A 24,064-nucleotide genomic window follows, 5' to 3' on the forward strand; every position below is an offset into this window, starting at 1 on the left:
TATGTACTAAAGAAAACTGATCTGTTTCTCTGGATGCTTGAATTATGCAGGATTATTTTAGTTTTGACAAGATTTTTTGCAGAAACTAAATTTCAGCTGAGGGGGCAAACTGAGGTCTGGGGCGGGCAAACTGAGGTATGGAGGGGGTATTTGCCCCCCTCTCTCCGACCCGTAGCAAATTACACCCCTGCTCTTGGGGATAGGAACAGAGGAAATAGCATATAGCGAAGTGGAGACCCATATAACAAGACTATCTTCGCCCTTTATTATGATTAATTAAAAAACTTTTTCCACAAAATAAGTTTTTCAAAGAAAATTAAGGAACTCAATTAAACCAAAATTGAGCAAAAATAAAATCAAATAATCTACCAAGTGTGAAACTAACACAAATGACCATTGATAAATAAATGAAACCCAAAACAAGCAGAAATTACAATAAATAACCGAATCAAACTCAAAACGAGCAGAAATTAACATGAGTAGGGCTCAAAAGCCCTATACCTTCCCAATGCCAGAACATAGTTTACACTTTACTGAAAAAAATATGAATGTTTTTACTTTTATAACTTTAGTAAATCAAATAATATTAACATTTTGATTATTCAATATCAGTATATGCATATTAAACTGACAATGCACATTCATTTGTATTTTTTCAGTAAAGTGCAAATTAGTGTGAGAGGGTCGTCATCCTCAAAGACCTAATTTCCAGAACTTTCAACTACGTTAAACAAAATAGCTATCTCAAAATTTTGATTGGATATGTTTGGGGAAATGGTGGGCGTGAGAAGGGCTCTCCAATGCTCTCCAATCACTTTCAACTAATGAAACAGGCACTAGCCCTTTCAATTTCCAATCAAACGCGCCCTTTTGAAGTTTTCAATAAAAACCTTACATGCCCCCGGGGCATAACTTAAAGCCCTTGCCCTGAGGGCTGGGTGGGGAGGTGTCATTCTGAAAGACCTAATTTCCAGAACTTTCGTTAAAGAAAATTGCTATCTCAAAATTTTGATTCGATGTGTTTGGGGAAATGGTGGGCTTGAGAGGGGGGTTATTTCTCATCCAATCACTTCCGACTACTAAAAAGGGCACTAGCCGTTTCAATTCCCAATCGAGTGATTCCTTTTTGAAGTTTCTACGACACCGCTTTTTATAAAAAAAACAAAAACTTATATACCCAAAGGACATAACTTTCGACCCTTGCCCTGAGAGCTGTGGGAGGAGTGTCATTCTCAAAAAAATAATTTTCGGACTTTTTATCCACGTCAAACAAAATGGCTATCTCAAAATTTTAATTGGATGTGTTTGGGGAAATGGTTGGTGTGAGAGGGGTGTTAATTACCCTCCAATTACTTTCGACTATTAAAAAGGGCACAAGCCCTTCTAATTTCCAATCGAATGAGCTCTTTTTGAAGTTTCTGCAACATCACTAAATATAAAAACCTTATTTGCCCCCAGGGCATAACTTACAACCCTTGCTCCGAGGGCTCTGAGGGGGATACCATCTTAAAAGACCTAATTTCTAAAACTTTGAACTACGTTGAACAAAATGCTTATCTAAAAATTTTGATTGGATGTGTTTGGGGAAAAGATGGGCGTGGGAAGGGGGGTTAGTTGCCATCAAATCACTTTCGACTATTTAAAAAGGCACTAGCCCTTTGAATATCCAATCGAATGAGCCCTTTTTCAAGTTTCTACCACAAAGCTTTGAATAAAAACCTTATATGCCCTAAAGACATAACTTACAGCTCTTACCCTGAGGGCTGTGGGGGGAGTGTCGTCCTCTTAGATATAATTTCCGGACCTTTCAACTACTTTGAACAAAATGGTTATCTCAAAATTTTGATTGGATGTGTTTGGGGAAAAGTTGGGCGTAAGATTGGGGTTTAGTTGCCCTCCAATCCCTTTTGACTATTAAATATAGCACTAGCCCTTTCAATTTCCAATCGAAGGAGCCCTTTTTGAAGTTTTTACGACCAAACTTTCTATAAAAACCTTATATGCAGCCAGGGCATAACTTACAACCCTTGCTCTGAGGGCTGTGGGGTGTGTCCTCCTCAAAAACATAATTTCTATCTGGAAATAAACTACGCTGAACAAAATGACTATCACAAAATCTTGATTGGATGTGTTTGGGGAAATGGTAGGCGTGGAAGGGGTGTTAGTTGCCTTCAAATTACTTTCGACTATTAAAAATGACATAAGCCACTCCAATTTCCAAATGAATGAGCCCTTTTCGAAGTTGCTACGACAACTCCTTCGATAGAAAGTGCCCTGGTCTAAGACCAACAAACCAAAAAAAAAAAAAATAGCGCATTGTGCCCACATTGTTCTTTACTTAGGCAGCGCTATTGCGCTGGCTATGATTGCTAATTGAGTTCGAAAAATGTGCACTTTTGGACTTGGACTTAACCAAATTAGAGTCTACCAGTTTTTTCTTATTATTATTATCATTTGATAATGAGTGTTTTTCAGTTTTAATGCTGATAACTTTTGGAAATAAGAAAAGATTCAAATGATCCCTTTGACAACAGGGGTGGATCCAGTGGTTGTCTTCAGGGGCACGTGCCCCCCCACAGGTTGAAAATTACACTATATAAAGGGTCGGATGGGCAAAAAATACCCATGGGGGAGCCAAATTCTTATCAATACCAGCCAAACATTATTTCTATATCCGCCCATGGTTCACAATAAAATCCCTGAAAGTTTAAAACGTAGACTTACTTAATTTGTCTTCTGAACCATATACCACCATTTAGGAGGATAAGCTACCTGACGTCCACACGAATAGGGCTATCCTGACAGCTAATTTAGATCTATTCACCTGTTGAAAATACGGCGGAATATGTAATTCTGCTTGCAAAATAACTCCTTTTTTTCGAAATCTGGAGCGTACTCTGCTCAATCTTTACAATTGTTAAATCACTTTGAACTCGGTCGTTGAGCTTGAAGATTCTGACTAAAATTAACGCAACATATGGCTGATGTCAGCCTTAAGCTGGAGGAAATGATTATGAAATAGACCCAATAGGATCAATTAATTATTGACTTTTATCCTTAACGAAGAAACAGGTTATGACTGGCAGTGATTAAGGAAGATAACAAGGAATAGGGGTTCAATTAAGTTTAATCTGCCTAAGGTGGAAGGACTTTTTTTTTATATCTGTTGACCAAATCATCGTTAGTTATTATCAGAGCCTAGTCAAACAGCCTGATTCCAATCGAGATCCTAAGAAAGTACGGCCTCAAGTCATAGATGTACCCAAAGGAGTTTCTCCTAGCCAAATATATACCTAAGAATTCCTTTTGGGGGCGGGCCCATGTTCATCAAAGTCATGAAATTAGATCCACCGCAAATACAACAAAATTCATAAGACAATGAAGACTTCAGGAGGGGTCTCAGGCTCCCACTTTGTGTACTTACCTGCACTAGGCTCAGCCTAGAGCATTGAATTAAAATCAAGTATTTTGCAGGCATCAAGACACGGATAATTGTAGAAAAAGCCAAGACAGATAGTCCGAGTGATTGAGAGGCAAATCTGGGATAAGCCCTTTTTAGGATTGCATAAAAATGATGTCATTTCATTTGTTGATGGATAAGTCAATCTATCATCCATCCATGGGTCATTCCTAGGGCAGAACAAAGGTAGATAGTCAAAGAATTAAGGGATGAAAGATTGGATTGATTTTGGGTTGTCGCGTGACGGACAATATCCACTGGACTTGTATTGATTACTTTTTAAATAGTTTCTCAATTGTCTACCATTTATCAAAATTTTTACAATGGACACACCGACATCCCCCTCTCTCTAAAAAGCGCAAATTAACAAAAAATTAAAGAAATTATGGGCAAACTAAAAGAAAAAATTCGAGCTTTTGGGAAGAAAGAGAAGGTCTGCATATGAAATCCTCCTTATTGTGCACGTGTCTGATTTGGATGAATATGTTTAAAATTATATTAACTGGTCATTTCGTCTCAAAAATTCTATTTTGTCCCTTTCATTGCAACACTGCCCGTCACTGAACCTTATGGTTCTCCCCTAAATGATGTCCTTGGCGAACATTTTTGAGTATTTTTTTTAACGAATAACGTATTTTCTTATTGTTAAATTTTTTTTAGCAAAGTAATGTTTTTGAACAAACTCAAAAACTATTTTCCCAGCTTGTACTAGAAGATAATAATAGGAGAAAAATTTATATATTTAGGAGCTTTCGTCATGGACTGGACCTGAAAGCCCCCCACCCCTGTACATGACCTCGGTACATAATACTTATAACTGCATTACGATAAATCTAGCAAATTGATTTCTTTTATTGCATAAAGCTACCGACCATGAAACGCCGTTACATTTATTCAGACAGCAGTTTACAAAAAATCAAATTATAAATAAGTGAGTTACTCGTACTGATTACAAAGCGCTAGTTTTGGCTTGTTATTTTCAAATTCTCTGAACCGAAAATATCTTTATTTAAGGCTAATTCAACAAGGTTGACCTGTGGTTGCAACAAGAGACTGATCATATTTTGACGTAATTATTTTTTTTTATAAGAACCGCGATCACAATAAGAAATTCATTTTTAGGGGGGTTTAAGCGTGTCAGTATTTCCAGTTTAGTCGGGTCACCGGTATTTCCTGTTTAGAAAATGAATTTATGCTGTTATTTTATTTCCAAAAATTAAGTTTGAATTTCCAGGTCCAAGGGGGGATCTTTCTAAACCCCTTGCAATTCTTAAGGGGCGTGGTAAATTTTGATCTCCGACTCCCCATCTCTGCACTCAGTCTGCACAAGAAAGTCAACTGACAAGTTGTTGCTAGTCTGTCAACGATATTTGATTAGACACTAGACCACTCTGCATTTCTATTTACAATTAAAATGAAATCAAAATATCGTCTTTTTTCTTAATGTGTAGTGTTTTTCTCAGTGTCCACCGTGATTATATTTTCCTCTCATTCTTAAGTATTATATTTTGTTATTTAATTAATATTTTTTATCAAAAGTCAACCCTTGCTCCGCAGTTTATGCAGTCAAACAAACTGACTGGTTAAATTTCCCTGTATTTGTAGAACTCTGAATTACTGGCGCTTTACTGAAAACTGAGTTTGAATTTTTGCCTGAGTTGCTTGATTTTTTTTTTTAGAGAATTAAAATTGTATACTAAAATTCATTGATTTCCTGACCGATAAAAGATCATTGAGAGCCATATAAATTAGTCTTCTAGTTTCTGCAGACTACTTGAGGACGTTTTTGCTCCCAATCCAGTTTTTATGCGTCGATTTTGTGTTTTCAGTTAAGGGCTAGTTTTTACAGAGTTCTACAAATATAGGGAAATATCATGAGTCAATTTATATGAAACAGTTTTCAGATATATGTTGTAATTTGTGTACAGTTAACGTTTCAACTTTGCTTTTTACTTCCGCCTGAAAAAAAAACAACTTTTTTTTAAAACTAGCTTTGTGGTGCTCTCTGTACTTCCATCGGGAAAACTCGTTTTTATATGTTTTTATTAGTTTTTAGATAGATACAATAAAATTTACAAATAAACTTTGTCTACCTTAGGCGAAGACACTAAAGAAGTTGACGTGAATTTTCGTTAAAATAGGGCATTAAATGCATGTTTTGCTTCACACCTCTCTTGAACTTTCCCACAAAAACTATAAGTAAGGAGCAATTCGGCTCAATAGTAACCAAAACCATAAAAAAGAGAAATTTACTGTCATTAGGTACATCAAAAGAATTGGCTTTTTATGCTGATTCCAAATTTGTAATATAAATTGCTACTACTACTACTAACAAACCACCACAGCGCCAAGCCGCCTGAGGTCAACACAGCTAAGCACGCTCCTCCTCCATCCCGATCTATTCAAAGCCTCCCTCTTTACAACCTCCCAGGAAGTCCCATTCCCTTTAGATCTTTCTTTATTACATCCTCCTACTCCAACCGTGGATGACCTGCTTTCCGTTTATCCCTACACGGTTGGCTAAAAAGGACAATCTTTGGCAGTCTGTTATCCTTCATTTACAGATCATGCCATAGCCATGTCAACCTTTCCTTCATTAGAGTCCTCTAAAATTGAATTGAACAGCAGTTTCCATACAACCTACTGTTTGAAATATAGTCAGTCAGTCGGGTCCCCAAAACAATTCGTAGGCAATTTCTCTGGAAAACATCTAGCAAATCTTCATCCGCTTATCGGAGCGCATATGCTTCAGAGCCATGTTTGACCACTGTCATCACTGTAGCTTCCAAAATTCTAATCTTGATTTGCAGACTTATCTTCCTATTCTTCCAAACTTTTTTTAACTGTGAAGAAACACCCTGAACCATGGCTATTATACTTTTAACATCTTCACTGCTCCCACCGTCTTTACTAATAATTAAATTTAAAAAATAAGTTTTTTTTAACTGAAAGTAAGGAGCGACATTAAGACGAAAAGAAATTGTTCCGTATATGGAAGGGGCTGTCCCCTCCTCAATGTCTTGCTCTTTACGCTAAGGTTTGACTCTTTCTCACAACTCTATTTTTAAAACAATAAAAAACTTTAGCGTAAAGAGCAAGGCGTTGAGGAGGGGACAGCCCGTTCCATATACGGAATAATCTCTGTTCGTTTTAAGTTTTAATCTCGCTCCTTACTTTCAGTTAAAAAAAAACTTGTTTTTTTATTTAATTTCTGAACGTTTTTTTAAAATAATGCCGGGAAATCCGGCGGCCCCCGTCATAGAAATTTCCCTTCCTCCATGACAATATTCTCCATGGAAAGATCCTCCCACATAGCCTCCTCCTCTGACCTTCCTCCCCACCAGCAGAAATCCCTCCTGAAAACGTCTGCATACTTCCAAGTAACAAATACTATATGTAAACAATGGGCAAAGTTCATAACTTGGAACCCTTCTCCCTGGGGACTTTGGGGGATTAAGTCATCCTCAAAGATATATTTATTAGGTTTTCAACTATGTTGAACAAAATGGCTATCTCAAAAATTTGATCGGGTGACCTTAGGAAAAAATGAGCGTGGGAGGGGGCCTAGTTGCAATCCATTTTTTGGTCACTTAAAAAGGGCACTAGAACTTTTAATTTTCGTTCGAATGAACCCTCTTGCGATATTTTATGACCATTGGATCGATACGATCACCCCTGGGAAAAAAACAACAAAATAACAAAACAAATAAACAATCATCCGTGATCTTTCTTCTTGCAAAAAAAATGTTCAATTTCACATTTTTCAGATGGGTGCTTGAAACATCTATATTAGGGTTTTCTGGTGCGCTGAATACGATAGTTTGCTTTTCATTAAGATTTTATTACTTTTAGGAGAAGTTTCCCCCTTTTTTCAAAAATAAGGCAAGTTTTTTCAGGCTCATAACTTTTGATTACTAAGATTAAACTTGATGAAACTTTAATATTTGAAATTAGCACAAAAATCCAATTTTTTTCATGTATCTAATGGTATAAAAATTGCGTTTTTTAGAGTTTTGGTTACTATTGAGCCGGGTTGCTCCTTTCTTACAGTTTGTTACCACGAACTGTTTGATACTACCAAGGATAGTGAAGCTGTCCACCTGTTCAGTCTTTTTGGTATCCATCGTCACCTTTTCATCTTCACTTATTCCTAGCTTTAGTGACTTAATCTCCTTAACATTAAATTTTAAATCTATTCTATCACCCTAAACTCGCAAAACCTCTAAAAGTTCATTCGTTTTGCTCACAATTTCATCTAGGATGCTTAAATTATCAGCATAATCTAAGTCCAGGAGTGTTTTTCCTTCCCATTTGATTCAGTGGTATCCCATTACCTTTCCTGTGCTCTTTAAGACAAGGTCCTTCAAATTGATCCATATAAAGGGGGGGTAGACCATAACCCTGCTTAACTCCTGATTTAATACGAAACCAACTGCTAACCTCATTTCCTACCTTAACCACAGAAGTGTTAGTCTCACACATAGCACTAATTACTTTAATGTATTTGTCTGGTATCAGAGGCAGCGCAATAGCGCTGCCTAAGTAAAGAACGATGTCGGCACAATGTATTATTTTTGGTTTCTTTAGACAAGAGCACTTCGAATCGAAGGCGTTGTCGTAGAAACTTCGAAAAGGGCTCATTCGATTGGAAATTGAAAGGGCGTGTGCCCTTTTTAGTAGTCGAAAGTGATTGGAGGGCAATCAACACCCCTCTCACACCCACCATTTTCCCAAACACGTACAATAAAAATTTTGAGATAGCCATTTTGTTCAATATAGTTGAAAGGTCCAGAAATTATTTCTTTAAGGATGACAACCCCCCCCCCCCAGGGCCCTCAGGGCAACGGTTATAAGTTATGCCTTGAGGGCATATAAGGTTTTCATAGAAATCGTAGTCGTAGAAACTTCAAAAACAGCTCATTCGATTGGAAATTAAAAGGGCTAGTGCCCCTTTTAATAGTGGAAAGTGACTGAAGGGCAACAAACTCCCTTCTCACGACCAGCATTTCCCCAAACACATCCAATCAAAATTTTGAGATAGCCATTTCATTCAACGTGGTTGAAAATTCTGGAAATTAGGTCTTTGAGGATGACACCCCCCCCCCCCACAGCCCTCAGGGCAAGGGTTGTAAGTTATTGCCTGGGGCATATAAGGTTTTTATAGGAAGTGTTTTCGTAAAAACTTCAAAAAGGACTCGTTCGATCGGAATAGTCGAAGGTGATTGATGGGCAACTAACCCCCTCTCAAGCCCACTATTTACCAAACACATCCAATCAAAATTTTGAGATAGCCATTTTGTTCAACGTCTTTGAAAGGTTTGGAAATTATGTCTTTTAGAATGACAAACCCCCCACAGCCTCCAAGGCAAAGGTTGAAAGTTATGCCCTGGAGGCATAGAGGGCTTTTATAGAAAGCGTTGTCGTAAAATCTTCAAAAAGGGTTCTTTCGATTGGAAATTGAAAGGGCTAGTGCCCTTTTTATTGGTCAAACGTGATTGGAGGGCAACTAACCCCTCTCACACCCACCATTTTCCCAAACACATCCAATCAAAATTTTAAGATAGCCGTTTTGTTCAACGTAGTTGAAGATTCTGGAAATTAGGTCTTTGAGGATGACAACCCCTTCACAGCCCTCAGGGCAAGTTATGTCCTGGGGTCAGTTAAGATTTCAAGAGGGTTGGGTGTGATAAAGTTATTGAAAACCCAAATACTGTATAATGTTTTACTTTTTGCATATCTTCCTATTATTAGCCCATATTTTTCGTAAGGTCATGTGCTAAAGACTAGTAATTTTGTTTCAAGTTTTAGGAAGGTCCAAACTATACACAATAGAATAGTTCGTATTTTAGGTAATTATATTCGGTTTGAAAATAGCACGTTGAATAGCTTTACAAGTTTGAAAATTTTAAATATTTATTAGTTACGGGATTACCAGTTAGCAATTTTGTTTATCAATGTTTCAGAGGCAACGCTGTAGCGTTGCCTGTAGTAAAGGCCATACGGCTCCAATGTTTTATAATTTATTATTATTTATTTATTTTTTCCAGAGGCACTTCATATGGAAGGGGTCGTCGTAGAAGCTTCAAAGGGGGCTCATTCGATTGGAAATCGAGAGTTCTAGTGCCCTTTTTAATAGTCAAAAATAATTGGAGGGCAACTAGCCCCCCCCACGCCCATCATTCCCCCAAACACATCCAATTAAAATTTTGAAATAGCCATTTTGTTCAGCGTAGTTGATTTCCAGATAGAAAATATAGATACCTAGGTACCTCTGACGGTACCTAGCCTCATGTGTAGATTATGTAGATTTGTGGATCAGTCACTAAAGATAAGAAAGGAACTATTGTGAAGAAGATTTGTTATGGTTTGGAAAAAGAAGGCTGAAGGGAGTTTTACTTTTGTTTTCCAGTTATATTTGATGTATAGTGTATATGGCCCTGTATAAAGGCTTTTGAATACACGATTATTATTATTATTATTATTATATGTCTGACATTGTGTGTGATTATGTGAGTTAGTTTTATAGTATTATGTGTGCTTTTGTGCTGCAACTATTATGCTATTTTGTTTCTATTTGCTATGGGCTATGTTTAGTTATTGTTATATATGTTATTATCATGTGTTTTGACTATATATGCAACTGTGTTTGTTTTTGCCATGGCCCAAAGACGCTTTTCTTTTGAAATAAATATCTATCCATCTATCTATATTTTTGAGGAGGATACTCCCCCACAACCCTCAGGGCAAGGGTTTTAAGTTATGCCCTGGGGGCATATAAGGTTTTTATAGAAGACGTTGTCGTAGGAACTTCAAAACAGGCTCATTCGATTGGAAATTAAAGAGCTAGAGCCCTTTTTAATAGTCAAAAGTGATTGGAGTGTAACTAGCCCCCCTCCCACCCACGCCCCTCATTTCCCCAAACACATCCAATCAAAATTTTGTGATAGCCATTTTGTTCAGCGTCGTTGATTTGCAGATAGAAAATATATTTTTGAGGAGGAAACTCCCTCACAACCATCAGGGTAAGGGTTTTAAGTTTTACCCTGGGGGCAAACAAGGTTTTTATAGAAGGCGTTGTCATAGAAACTTAAAAACAGGCTCATTCGATTAGAAATTAAAGGGCTAGTGCCCTTTTTAATAGTTGAAAATGATTAGAGGGCAACTAGCCCCCCCCCCACACCCATCCTTCCTCGAAACACATCCAATCAAAATTTTGAGATAGCCATTTTGTTCAGCGTAGTTGATTTCAAGATAGAAATTATGTTTTTGAGAAGGATAATCCCCCCAAACCCCCCTAGGGCAAGAGTTTTAAGTTGTGCCCTTGGGGCATATAAGGTTTTTATAGAAGGCGTTGTCGTAGAAACTTCAAAACATGCTCATTCGATTGGAAATTTAAGGGCTAGTGCCCTTTTAATAGTCGAAAGTGATTGGAGTGTAAATAGCTCCCCCCCCCCCCACGCCCATCATTCCCCCAAACCCATCCAATCAAAATTTTCAGATAGCCATTTTGTTCAGCGTAGTTGATTTCCAGATAGAAAATATATTTTTGAGGAGGACACTCCCCCACAACCCTCAGGGCAAGGGTTTTAAGTTATGCCCTGGGGGCATATAAGGTTTTTATAGAAGGAGAAGTCGTAGAAACTTCAAAACATACTCATTCGATTGGAAATTAAAGGGCTAGAAAATATGTTTTTGAGGAGGACACTCCCCCAGAACCTTCAGGGCAAGGGTTTTAAGATGTGCCCTGGGGGCATACAAGGTTTTTATAGAAGGTGTTGTCGTAGAAACTTCAAAACAGGCTCATTCAATTGGAAATTCAAAGGGCTAGTGCCCTTTTTAAAAGTCGAAAGTGATTGGAGGGCAACTAGCCCACACCCCCAAGCCCATCATTCCCCCAAACACATCCAATCAAAATTTTGAGATATCCATTTTGCTCAGTGTAGTTGGTTTCCAGATAGAAAATATGTTTTTGAGAAGGACAATCGCCCACTACCCTCAGGGCAAGGGGTTGTAAGTTATGCCCTGGGGGCATATAAGGTTTTTATAGAAGGCGGTGTCGTAGAAACTTCAAAAAAGGCTCATTCGATTGGAAATTTGGAGGGCTAGTGCCCTTTGTAATAGTCGAAAGCGATTTGAGGGCAACTAACCCCTCTCTCATGCCCACCTTTTCCCCAAACACATCCAATCAAAATTTTAAGACAGCCATTTTATTAAACGTAGTTTCAAGTTCTGGAAATTAGATCTTTGAGGATTGCAACTCCCCCAAAACCCTCAGGGCAATGGTTGTAATTTAAGGATTCTCCAAATCCTTCATATTATTTTTTATGGAAGGGATGCTCGTATAAACTTTAGAGAGGGGTCATTTCATTGAAAATTGAAAGTTCTTGTTCACTTTTTAAGAGTCAAAAGAGATTGAAGGGGCAACTAGCCCCTCTCCCTCCTCCACGCCCTAAATGCATCAGATATAAATTTTGAGATACACATTTTGTTAAAGTAGTTCAAAGTTCTGATAACAAAAAACTCCGGTGTCGACACAGACCACCAGGGCCCAGGTGTAGGCGTTGTAAGTTATGCCCTGGGGGATAACTTATTAAGGGGGGTTTATAACTTATGGGATGGGGTTTTGTATGGGAAAAAAACATACGAAATCTATTATAATTATTCAATTATAAGGTTAAAATACATACTCTGTGATAGATGCAAAATTGCTTTGGCACACAAAATCCTATTAAGGTCAATTCCAAACAGTCGTGATCCCTTTGTGTCAGCAAGTGAAATAGTCTAAACCCCCTTATTGGAGCTATTTTTTCAACCCATTCATTGTTGTCAATCGCTGTCCACAAGTTATGCAAGCTGTCTATTGTTCATATATAAGGTTTTTATCAAAGAGGTAATCGTATAGACTTTGAAAAAAGCCTCATTCGATTTAAGTTGAAAGTTCTAGATCCGTTTTTTAAATTCAAGAATAATCGGACAGTAAGCACCCCCCCCCCCATGCCATAAAAACTTGAGACTTTTTGTAATCAAAAACGAACAGAAATTAATTAAAAAGATAACTTTCCGAAAAATAAGTTTTTCAAAGAAAAGTAAAGGCCATTTTAAACTTAAGCTTAGTAAGCACCCCCTTCTTTAATTGTAAAAACCTAAAGCCTTTTGCGTCATTGGTGCTTCACTGAAAACGAATTACTAGTATATTACAAATTTATTATTTTCCAGTTCTTACAGCATTGAAAATGAAAATAAAAATTATAGTGAAAAAAATAATCTTAAACTGATGGATCTTTCAACAATTAATATTATTATATATCTAATATTCAATTTTATTTTGTTTATATTTTCCAAGACTGTTCAAGACTCATATAGTTTTGCTATTTTTTTTTTAACTCTGCCATTTTTCGTAACTAATCGTGTTAGTTTGTTATGAAAACATTCTATGGCTTCCAGGCATTTCTATTTGAGCGGAAAACTGCACCTCAAACTTTGTGGAACATGCATTTTCTTGCATGAAACACCAAAATATAATAAAATGTCAAGTTTCGGAGTGTTCCACCACTCACAAGCAAGTGCCCTTGGTATTTTTGAATCCGCATGGTCAATTTAGGGGGTGGAGGGTAGGCTAATTCTCGTAGCAGCCCCATTCCGTCGTGGTATGGTTCACATTTTCAACACCTGGCGTCCGGACTATCATATAATCTACCAAGCATACAACTACCCCAAATCAGTATCAATAAATAAATGAAACCCAAAACGAACAAAAATTAAAATAAATATTAGAGTCAAACTCAAAACGAGCATAAATTAATGTGAGTAGGATTCAAAACCCCTATGCTTTCTAAAAGCCAGAATATAATTTGTATTTTACTAAAAAAATTTCAAATGAGTTTACTGAAAAAAAATGTGCATTGTCAATTTAATATACATATGCTGATATTTATTCCCTAAAATCTTAATTAATTTTTGATTTCTTAAAGTTACAAAAGTGAAAATATTTCAAAGAATTGTTTTCAGTAAAGCGCCAATGACGCAGTAGGTTTTAGGCTTCTGCAGTGAGACGATACCCCAACTCTTGTTTGTAGTTATCTTTATTCGATTCAAACTTGATTTGCATATTCAATTTCAGTTTCACCCGTTTTAAAATTTATTCATTCATTTACATTAATATATATTTTATGTTTGTTCGTAGTGATTGTTTATTTAATTTCTTTTCGTTTAAAGTTTCATTTATACATCAATAGCAGAATTTTTGTTTTCTTTCTAAATTTGACTTTCATAATAAATCAAAGTATAACTAGCTTTAAGATCTATCTATTCATTTATGTTATCACTTGTATGCTTTTTGCTTTGATTGTTTATTTAATTTCTGTTCGTTTTGGGTTTCATTTATTCTTTAATAGTAATTTCTGGTCGTTTTGAGTTTGAATTTTAACAGGTATTTTTATCTCCTGAGCTTAAGTTTAAAATGTCCTTTACTTTTCTTTGAAAAACTTATTTTTCGGAAAGTTTTTTTTAATTAATTCGAATAAGTGTTCACCGGAGGTATTTTGGGAAATTTTTAAAGCTAATTCATCGTATTACTGTTATGAGACTAGAAACGCGAATGACCATTCGCATTTCTCTCCGGAAATCTGAGCTCCGGAATAATCAACGTGCTACGTTTCTGCCTCGTTTTGCGGGACCGGGGGTGTGGAATTCCCTCGCGGATGCTATTAGACAAGCTGATAATGTAAGCCAGCTCATGAGTATATTGGAGCGTTACCTTTTGGGTTATAATTTGAATGATTAGAAATTTGAATTTGAATAATGTTTGGTATGAAAATTGTTTGGACAGATAAAGATCGCATTTTCGCGAAATTACCCAGCCAAAGCGCACGGAGTTGGCTCTATAGCCTAGCTGATACTTATTGATTTTGTCATAGTTGATTTAGTTAGAAGTATCTCTTTTTTTTTTTTTCTTAGTGGATGTTGTAAGGATCGTGGGTGATATTTCTCACTTGCGATTTCTAGAGTGTAATCCTTTCATAGTAGGAGATGCTTTTTATGTTGATTTAATTCAAATGCTGATTTTTACCCGCAAAGAGATAGTTGTTGTGTGGATGTAGAGCTTTATAATAATGGATTTGCAGCCATCGTAAACAAACCTTCGGGTTCTTGTAGATGGCTGCTGTAAATTTGTTTGTATTTTTTTGTTAAATAAATTATTTTGAATTTGAATTAGTTGAAAGGTCCGGAAATTATGTCTTTGAGGATGACACTCCCTCCACAGCCGTCAGGGCAAGGGTTGTAAGTTATGCCCTGGGGACATATAAGGTTTTTATAGAAATTGTCATCATAGAAAACTTCAAAAAGACCTTATTCGATTTGAAATTAAAAGAGCTAGTGCCCCTTTTAATAGTCAGAAGGTATCAGAGGGCAACTAACCCCCCTCTGACCCCCACCATTTCTTCGAACACATCCAATCAAAATTTTTAGATAGCTATTTGTTTAACGTAGTTGAAAGGTCCGGAAATTATGTCTTTTAGTATCACAAACCCCCCATAGCCCAGAGGGCAAAGTTTGTAAGTTATGCCATGGGGGCATATAAGGCTTTTATATAAAGTGTTGTCGTAGAAACTTCCAAAAGGGCTCATTCAATTGGTAACTCAGAGGGCTAGTGCCCTTATTAATAGTTAAAAACGACCAGAGGGAAAATGCCCCCCCCCCACGCCCATCATTTTCGAAAACACTTCCGATGAACATTTTGATATAGTCATTTTGTTGAACGTAGTTGAAGGGTCAGGAAATTATGTCTTTTAGTATGACGGCCCCCCTCCCATTAGCCCTCAAGGCTAAGGTTGTAAGGTATTCCCTGGGGGCAAATAAGGTTCTTATAGAAAGCGTTGTCGTAAAAGGGAATTGAGAGGGCTGTTGAAAATTATGTCTTTGAGGATGACAACCCCCCACCCATAGCCTTCAGGACAAGAGTCATAAGTTATGTCCTTGGAGCATATAAGATTTTATTGAAAGTTTTGTCGTAAAAGCTTCGAAAAGGACTCATTCAATTGGATATTGAGAGGACTAGTGCCTTTTTTATTAGTCGAAAGTGATCAGAGGGCCAAAGACCCCCTCCCCCATGCCCATAATTTCCCCCAAACACTTCCAATCCAAATTTTGAGATAGCCATTTTGTTGAACGTGTTTGAAAAGTTTGGAAATTATGTCTTTTAGCATGAAAACCCCCCACAACCCCCAAGGCAAAGGTTCTAAGTTATGCCCCTGGGGCATATAAGGTTTTTATAGAAAGTGTTGTCGTAGAAACTTCATAAAGGGCTCTTTCAATTGGGAATTGAGAGGGCTAGTGCCCTTATTAATAGTCAAAAGCGATTGGAGGGCGAATGCTCCCCCCACACCCATCATTTCCCCAAACACTTCCGATCAACATTTTTATATAGGCATTTTGTTGGATGTAGTTGAAGGGCAGGAAATTATGTCTTTTAGCATGAAAATCCCCTCCCCCTCCTTAGCTCTCAGGGCTAAGGTTGTAAGTTATGCCCTGGGGGCATATAAGGTTTTTATAGAAAGCTTTGTCGTAAAAACTTTAAAAAGGGCTCATTTCATTCGAAATTGAGAGGCCTATTGTCCTTTTTAATAGTCGAAGGTAATTGGATGGAGAATGACCCCCCCCCCTCCGCTCATCATTTCCCCAAACATTTCCGATCAATATTTTGATATAGCCATTTTTATTCAACATAGTTGAAAGGTCTTGAAATTATGTTTTTGAGGATGAAAATCAGCCCCCCCCCCCGTAGCCTTCAAGACAAGGGTTATAAGTTACGCCCTTGGGGCATGTAAGGTTTTATAGAAAGTTTTGTTGTAGAAGCTTCAAAAAGGGCTCATTCAATTGAAAATTGAGAGGACTAGTGCTTTTTTGTTATTTGAAAGTGATCAGAGGGCAAATGAATCGCCCCCCCCCTCCACATCCCTCATTTCCCCAAACACTTCCAATCAAAATTTTGAAATAGCTATTTTGTTCAACTTGTTTGAAAGGTTAGGAAATTATGTCTTTGAGGATAAAAAATCCCCTCAGCCCTTAGAGCAAGGGTTGTAAGCTATGACCTGGGGACATACAAGGTTTTTTACAGAAAGCATTAGCCACCCCCACTCCCCCCTCTTCTACAACCCCTCCTCTCACCAAACGCATCTGATTGAAATTATAAGATAGCAATTTTTTCAAAATAGTTCCAAATACATATAATAATGTCTCTAGGGATGAGAAAAACCCCCAGCACCCTGGGAATGGGGTTGTAAATTCTTTTATGAATTCATATAAGGTTTTTATTGAATGGGTGGTCGTATAAACATCAGATGGGGTTTGAAATCTTATTTGATTCGAAATCGGAAGTTATAGTGCCCTTTGTAAGAGTCAAAGTGATTTGAGAGCAAATAGCTCCTCTCCCATTCCATGCTCAGCATTTGCCTTAACACCTCCAACCAAAATTTGGAGATAATCATTTTGTTTATCGTAGTTGAAGGTTTCAGAAATTGTGTCTGTGAGGAATACAACACCCTCCCTACAGCTCTAAGGGAAAGCGTTGTAAGTTATTCCCTTAGGGCATATAAGTTCTTATAAAACGTGTGGTGGTATTTGCTTTGGAGGGGACTCATTGAATTGGTAATCATAAGTTCTAGTGCCCCTTTTAAGAGTCAAAGTAATCAGAGCGCAGCTACCCCCCCCCCCCTCCACACACACACACAAATACATCGTGTTTTCCTGAGATGTATCCAATAGGTATTTTGAGACAATCCTTTTATTGTAAATAGGCCAAATATTGTATGACAAGGCTTTTGAGGTTGATAAAAACCACCAGAGCCTAAGAGCGAGGGTTTAAATTATACCCGTGGGGCATTTAAGATTCTTATGGAAGAGATGGTTTTTAAGAGTCAATAGTGATGGAAGTCAAGTAGCACCCCCCCCCCCCCCACCTACCCCTCTTTTAACCAAATGTATTTTTTTTAAATTGTTCGATGACAATTTAGTTTAAAATAGTCCAAAGAACATATAACAATACCTCCAGGGTTGGCACTATCCCCCAGAGCCCTGGGGCTAGGGCTTTAAGCTATGCCCTGGGGGTATATAAGGTTTTTAGGGAATGGGTGGTAGTATTAAATTCAGATGGGTCTCGTTTGATTTTAAATTCGGAGTTATAGTGCCCTTTTTAAGAGTCAAAGTGATTTGAGAGAATCCCACCCCCACACCAAAATTTCCCATAAAAAAAATGTCCAAACAGTTTTGAGACATCAATTTTTTCAGCATTGTTGAAAGGTACAGTAATAATACGTAGCAATTGTTGTAGTAGCATAAGTAGCAGTATGCAAATAGCACCTTTTTTCAACGTCCCCTTCAACACACGATGAAATTTTTAATTTAATTAATTAAAAAAAAAAACTTTCCAAAAAATAAGTTTTTCAAAGAAAAGTAAAGGCCATTTTATACTTAAGCTAAGCAGATACAAATACCTGTTAAAACTCAAACTCAAAACGACCAGAAATTACTATTAAAGAATAAATGAAAAAAGATGTATAATGATATTAATTGCTGAAAGATCCATCAGTTCAAGAATTTATTTCACTGTAATTTTTGCTATTGAAGTATAAATGAAACTTAAACGAACAGAAATTAATTAAACAATCAACACAAACAAACATACAATGGATATTAATGTAAATAAGTAAATGAATCTTAAAAAGAGTGAAACTTAAATTGTATATGCAAATCAAGCTTGAAACGAACAAAAATCACTACAAACAAGAGTTTGTGTATCGCCTCCTTCTCTCACTCTAAAAGTCTAAAACCTACTGCGTCATTCTTTGAATGGACTTTCAATGTCCAATCAAATGAGCTTTCTCTGAAGTTTTTACGAGCATCTCTTCCATAAGAACTATATATTCCCCCAGGGCATAACTTACAACGCCTGCCCTTGGGCCCAGGGGGGCTGTGTCGACCCCGGAGTTTTTATTATATGGTCTTTGAACTATTTTTAAAAAATGGCTATCTCAATTTCGGTTTGAAAAAAAAGGCGTGGAGGAGGGGGTCTAGGTGCCATCAAATTTCTTTTGACTCTTAAAAAGTGAACTATAACTTCCAATTTTTAATCGAATGAGCCCCCTTTGAAGTTTTTTCGAGCCTTCCTTCCAAAAGCACTACATATGCTCCCAGAGCATAACTTACAACGCCTGTCCCTGGTCCCTGGGGGGTTGTGTCGACACCGGAGTTTTTTTTATATGATCTTTGAACTATTTTTAACAAAATAGATATCTCAAAATTTTATCGGATACATTTGGGAAAAAGGGCGTGGGGGGGGGCTGGTTACCCGCCAATATATTTTGATGCTTAAAAAGTGAACTAGAACTTTCAATTTTCAATCAAATGAGTCATCTCTGAATTTTATACGAGTATTCCTTCCATAAAAACCATACATGCCCCCAGGGCTTGACTTATACCCTTGCCCTGAAGAATCTGGGAGGAGTGTCCTGCTCAAATATATAATTTGCAGAACTTTGAACTGTGTTGAACAAAATGGCTATCTTAAAATTTGGATTGGATGTGTTTGGGTGAATGATGGGCGTGGAAAGGGTTTTAGTTGCCTTCCAATCGCTTTCGACTGTTAAAAAGCGCTCTAGCCATTTCAATTTCCAATCAATTGAGCCCTTTTTGAAGTTTTTACAACAAGGCTTTCTACAAATACCTTAAATGCCCCCAGGACATAACTTACAACCTTTGCCTTGAGGGCTGTGGGGGGGGGGGGGTTGTCATTCTCAAATACCTAATTTCCAGAATTTTCAACTATGTTGAATAAAATGGCTATCTCAAAATTTTGATTGGATGTGTTTGGGGAAAAGGTGGGCGTAAGAGTCGACTATTACCAATCACTTTCGACTATTAAAAAGGGCACTAGCCCTTTGAATTTCCAATCGAACGAGCCCTTTTTGAAGTTTCTATGACAAAGCTTTCTATAAAAAGCTTATATGCCCCCAGGGCATAACTTACAACCCTTGCCCTGAGGACTGTTAGGGGAATGTCCTCCTCAAAAAAATAATTTATAAATAGAAATCAACTACGTAGAACAAAATGGTTATATAACAATTTTGATTGGATGTATTTGGGGAAATGGTGAGCATGGAAAGGGTGTTAGTTACCTTCAATTCACTTTTAGCTCTTAAAAAGGGCACTAGAACTCTCGATTTCCAATTGAATGAGCCCCCTTTGAAAATTATACGACGACCCCTTCCATATGAAGTGCCTCTGAGGAATTTTTTTTCATCTGATGCATTTGGGGGAAAAGGGGTGGGGAGAGGAGGCTAGCTGCCCTCCGATCACGTTTTACTCTTTAAAAGTTGCCCTCGGATATCTCTTGACTCTTAAAAAGGGAACTAGAACTTTCAATTTCCAGTCAAATGAGCCCTCTTTGAAGTTTATACGAGCATCCCTTTCATAAGAACCATATACGCCCCCAGGACAACACTTAAACACCACCCCGGTGTTGACACCGAAGTTTTTGTTATCTAATTTTTGAACAATTTTTAAAAAAATGGTATAACCTACAACCTCTGCCCCCGGGCCCTGAGGGATTGTATCGACACCTTAGTTTTTGTTATCAGACTTTTGAACAATTTTTAACTTAATGGCTATCTCAAAATTTTTATCGAATGCATTCAGGAAAAAAGGGGCGTGGGGGGGGGGCTGGTTACCCCCCCCCCCTCCCCGTCAGCTTACAACCCTTGCCCTGAGGGCTGTGGGGGGAATGTCCTCCTCAAAAACATAATTTCTAAATGGAAATCAACTACGTAGAACAAAATGGCTCTCTAAAAATTTTGATTGGATGTGTTTGGGGAAATGGTGGGCCTGGAAGGGGTGTTAGTTGCCTTCCAATCACCTTTGACTCTCAAAAAGGGCACTAGAACTCTCGATTTCTAATTGAATGAGCCCCCTTCTGAAAATTATACGACGACCCCTTCCATATGAAGTGCCTCTGAGGGAAAAAAAAATTAATCAAACATTGAAGCCGTATGGCATTCCTTTACTATAGGCAACGCTATAGCGTTGCCTCTGATACGAGCATCCCTTCCATAGGAACCATATATGCCTCCAGGGCGCAACTTACAACGCCTGTCCCTGGGCCCTGAGGGGTTATGTTGACTCTAAAGTTCATGTTATCTAACCTTTTGACTATTTTTAACAAAATTGCTATCTTAAAATTTTTATTTGATGCATTTGGGGAAAATAGGGCATGGAAGGGGGACTAGTTAAAAAAAGGGCACCAGCCCTTTCAATTTCCAATCGAAAGAGCCCCTTTTGAATTTTCTAAGACAACGCTTTCTATAAAACCCTATATGCCCCCAGGGCATAACTTACAACCATTGCCCTGAGGGGTGTGGGGGGTTGCTATTCTCAAAGACCTGATTTCAAGAGCTTTCAACTATCTTGAATAAAACGGCTATCTCAAAATTTTGATTGCATGTGTTTGGGGAAATGGTGGGCGTGAGAGGCGGGTTAGTTGCCCTCCAATCACTTTTGACTATTAAAAAAGGCACTATTACTTTCAATTTCCAATCGAATGAGCCCTTTTTGAAGGTTGTACGACAGCGCTTCCTATAAAACCTTATATGCCCCCAGGGCATAACTTACAATCCTTGCCCTGAGGTCTTTAAGGGGTAGATTGAGAGACATGAAGATGGAGTTTTATCCTAAAAGACATAATATCCGGACCTTTCAACTACGTTGAACAAAATGCCTATCTCAAAATTTTGATTGGATGTGTTTGGGTAAATGGTGGGCTTCAGGGGGGGGGGTTAGTTGCCCTCCCATCACTCTCGATTAAAAAGGGCACTAGTCCTTTCAATTTCCAATCAAATCAGCTCCTTTTAAAGTTTTTACGACAATGCTTTCTGTAAACACGTTATATGACCCCAGGACATAACTTACAACCCTTGCGCTGAGGGCTGTGAAGGGGTTGTCATCTTCAAAGACCTAATTTCCAGAATTTTCAACTACGTTGCACAAAACGGCTATCTTAAAATTTTGATTGGATGTGTTTGGGGAAATGGTGGGCGTGAGAGGGGTTAGTCGCCCTCCAATCACGTTTGACTAATAAAAAGGGCACTAGCCCTTTCGATTTCCAATCGAAAGAGCCGTTTTTGAAGCTTTTACGACAACGCTTTCTATAAAAGCCCTATATGCCCCCAGGGCATAACTTACAACCTTTGCCTTTTAGGATGTGGGGGGGGGGGTTTGTCATCCTAAAAGACATAACTTCCAAACCTTTCAAACACGTTGAACAAAATGGCTATCTCAAAATTTCGATTGGATGTGTTTGGGAAATAGTGAGCGTGAGAGGGGGTTAGTTGCCCTTCAATCACCTTTGACTATTCCAATCGAACGAGCCCTTTTTGTAGTTTTTTACGACAACACTTCCTATAAAAACCTTATATGCCCCCAGGGCATAACTTACAACCCTTGTCCTGAGGGCTCTGGGGGGGTGTCATCCTCAAAGACCTAATTTCCAGAATTTCCAACTACGTTGAATGAAATGGCTCTCTCAAAATTTTAATTGGATGTGTTTGGGGAAATGCTGGTCGTGAGAGGGGAGTTAGATGCCCTTCAATCACTTTCGACTATTAAAAGGTGCACTAGTCCTTTGAATTTCCAATCGAATGAGTCGTTTTTGAAGTTTCTACGACAACGATTTCTATAAAAACTTTATATGCCCTCAGAGCATAACTTATAACCCTTGCCCTGAGGGCCCTGGGGGGGGGGGAGTCATTCTTAAAGACATAATTTCCGGACCTTTCAACTATATTGAACAAAATGGCTATCTCAATATTTGTATTGTATATGTTTGGGGAAATGGTGGGCGTTGGAGGGGTGTTGGTTGCCCTCCAATCACTTTCGACTATTAAAAAGGGCACAAGCCCTTTCAATTTCCAATCGAATGAGCCCTTTTCAAAGTTTCTACGACAACTCCTTCGATACGAAGTGCCCTTGTCTAAAGAAACCAAAAATAATACATTGTGTCGACATCGTTCTCTACTTAGGCAGTCCTATTGCGCTGCCTCTGATACCAGATAAATACATTAAAGTAATTAAATAATTTCTGAGACCACACTGGCTAATCATGATAAACAAAAAATCGCGAAGAAAGGAAACGAGGACAATTAACAGCCAGTGAAAAAATTGAAAAATTATGCAAATATTTCGGTCAAGACCTCCGCTTGACCGTCCTCAGTGCAGAATAAAACTGATAAAAATATAAAAACCAAACCTTAAAATGAAAACACGAAACTAAAATTGGACGACCCTTTCCTAGTAACGGTGAAAGGGTAACTGAATAAAAAACACAAGTCTAAATGGCATTTTAGAATTTCATTTTGCGTAAAGCACTTTTAAGCACTTTAAGCACTTTAAAGCACTTAAAAGTGCTTTACGCAAAATGAAATTCTGAAATGCCATTTAGACTTGTGTTTTTTATTCAGTTACCCTTTCACCGTTACTAGGAAAGGGTCGTCCAATTTTAGTTTCGTGTTTTTATTTTAAGGTTTGGTTTTTATATTTTTATAATTTTTATTCTTCACTTAGGAATGTAAATAGGATGTCTTTAACCAAAAAATTTAATAATTTTTAAATTTTTTAAATTGCTGTTAATTGTACTCGTTTCCTTTCTTCGCGATTTTTTGTTTATTAAAGTAATTAGTGCTATGTGCGAGAATAACACTGCTGTGGTTAGGGTAGGAAATAAGGTTAGCAGTTGGTTTCGTATTAAATCAGGAGTTAAGCAGGGTTGTGTTCTACCCCCCTTTATATGGATCAATATGGATCAATTGTGTCGACATCGTTCTTTACTTAGGCAGTGCTATTGCGCTGCCTCTGATACCAGACAAATACATTAAAGTAATAAGTGCTAAGTGCGAGAATAACACTGCTGTGGTTAATGTAGGAAATGAGGTTAGCAGTTAGTTTCGTATTAAATATGGAGTTAAGCAGGGTTGTGTTCTACCCCCCTTTATATGGATCAATTTGAAGGACCTTGTCTCAAAGAGCACAGGAAAGGTAATGGGATACCATGGAATCAAATGGGAAGGAAAAACACTCCTGGACTTAGATTATGCTGATAATTTAAACATCCTAGATGAAATTGTGAGCAAAATGTATGAATGAACTTTTAGAGGTTTTGCGAGTTTAGGGTGATGGAATAGATATAAAATTTAATGTTAAGGAGACTAAGTCACTAAAGCTAAGAATAAGTGAAGATGAAAAGGTGACGATGGATACCAAAAAGATTGATCAGGTGGACAGCTTCACTTACATTGGTAGTATCAAACAGTTCGTAGTAACGAACTGTAAGTAAGGAGCGACCCGGCTCAATTGTAACCAAAACTCTAAAAACCGGAATTTTGATACCATTAGATACATCAAAAGAATCGAATTTTTATGCGAATTTCAAATATTAAAGTTTCATCAAGTTTAGTCTTGGTAATCAAAAGTTATGAGCCTGAAAAAATTTGCCTTGTTTTCGAAAAAAGGGGGAATCACCCCCTGAAAGGAATAGAGATTTAATGAAAAGAACACCATCAT

The 24,064-nt window shown here is 37.7% G+C and overlaps 1 protein-coding gene across 3 annotated transcripts in view; it reads right to left on the minus strand.

Annotated features, from left to right (window-relative positions):
• LOC148944615 (protein FAM107B) overlaps positions 1-24,064 on the minus strand; it is an 86,196-nt gene that overhangs the window by 41,439 nt on the left and 20,693 nt on the right. The window contains exon 1 of one of the 3 annotated variants that reach the window (XM_089100050.1): positions 2,725-2,954. The exons of the other annotated variants lie outside the window; for them this stretch is intronic. Within the exon in view, the coding sequence (XP_088956176.1) occupies positions 2,725-2,755 (31 nt within the window). The 5' untranslated portion in view covers positions 2,756-2,954. Of the gene's footprint in view, positions 1-2,724; positions 2,955-24,064 lie in introns of those variants that run through there. 3 annotated transcript variants of the gene reach the window in all.

Source organism: Artemia sp. Qi Xiang Cuo, chromosome 14, assembly GCF_049724085.1.
Source record: "Artemia sp. Qi Xiang Cuo chromosome 14, ASM4972408v1, whole genome shotgun sequence".
In the NCBI taxonomy this organism is placed as follows: domain Eukaryota; kingdom Metazoa; phylum Arthropoda; class Branchiopoda; order Anostraca; family Artemiidae; genus Artemia; species Artemia sp. Qi Xiang Cuo.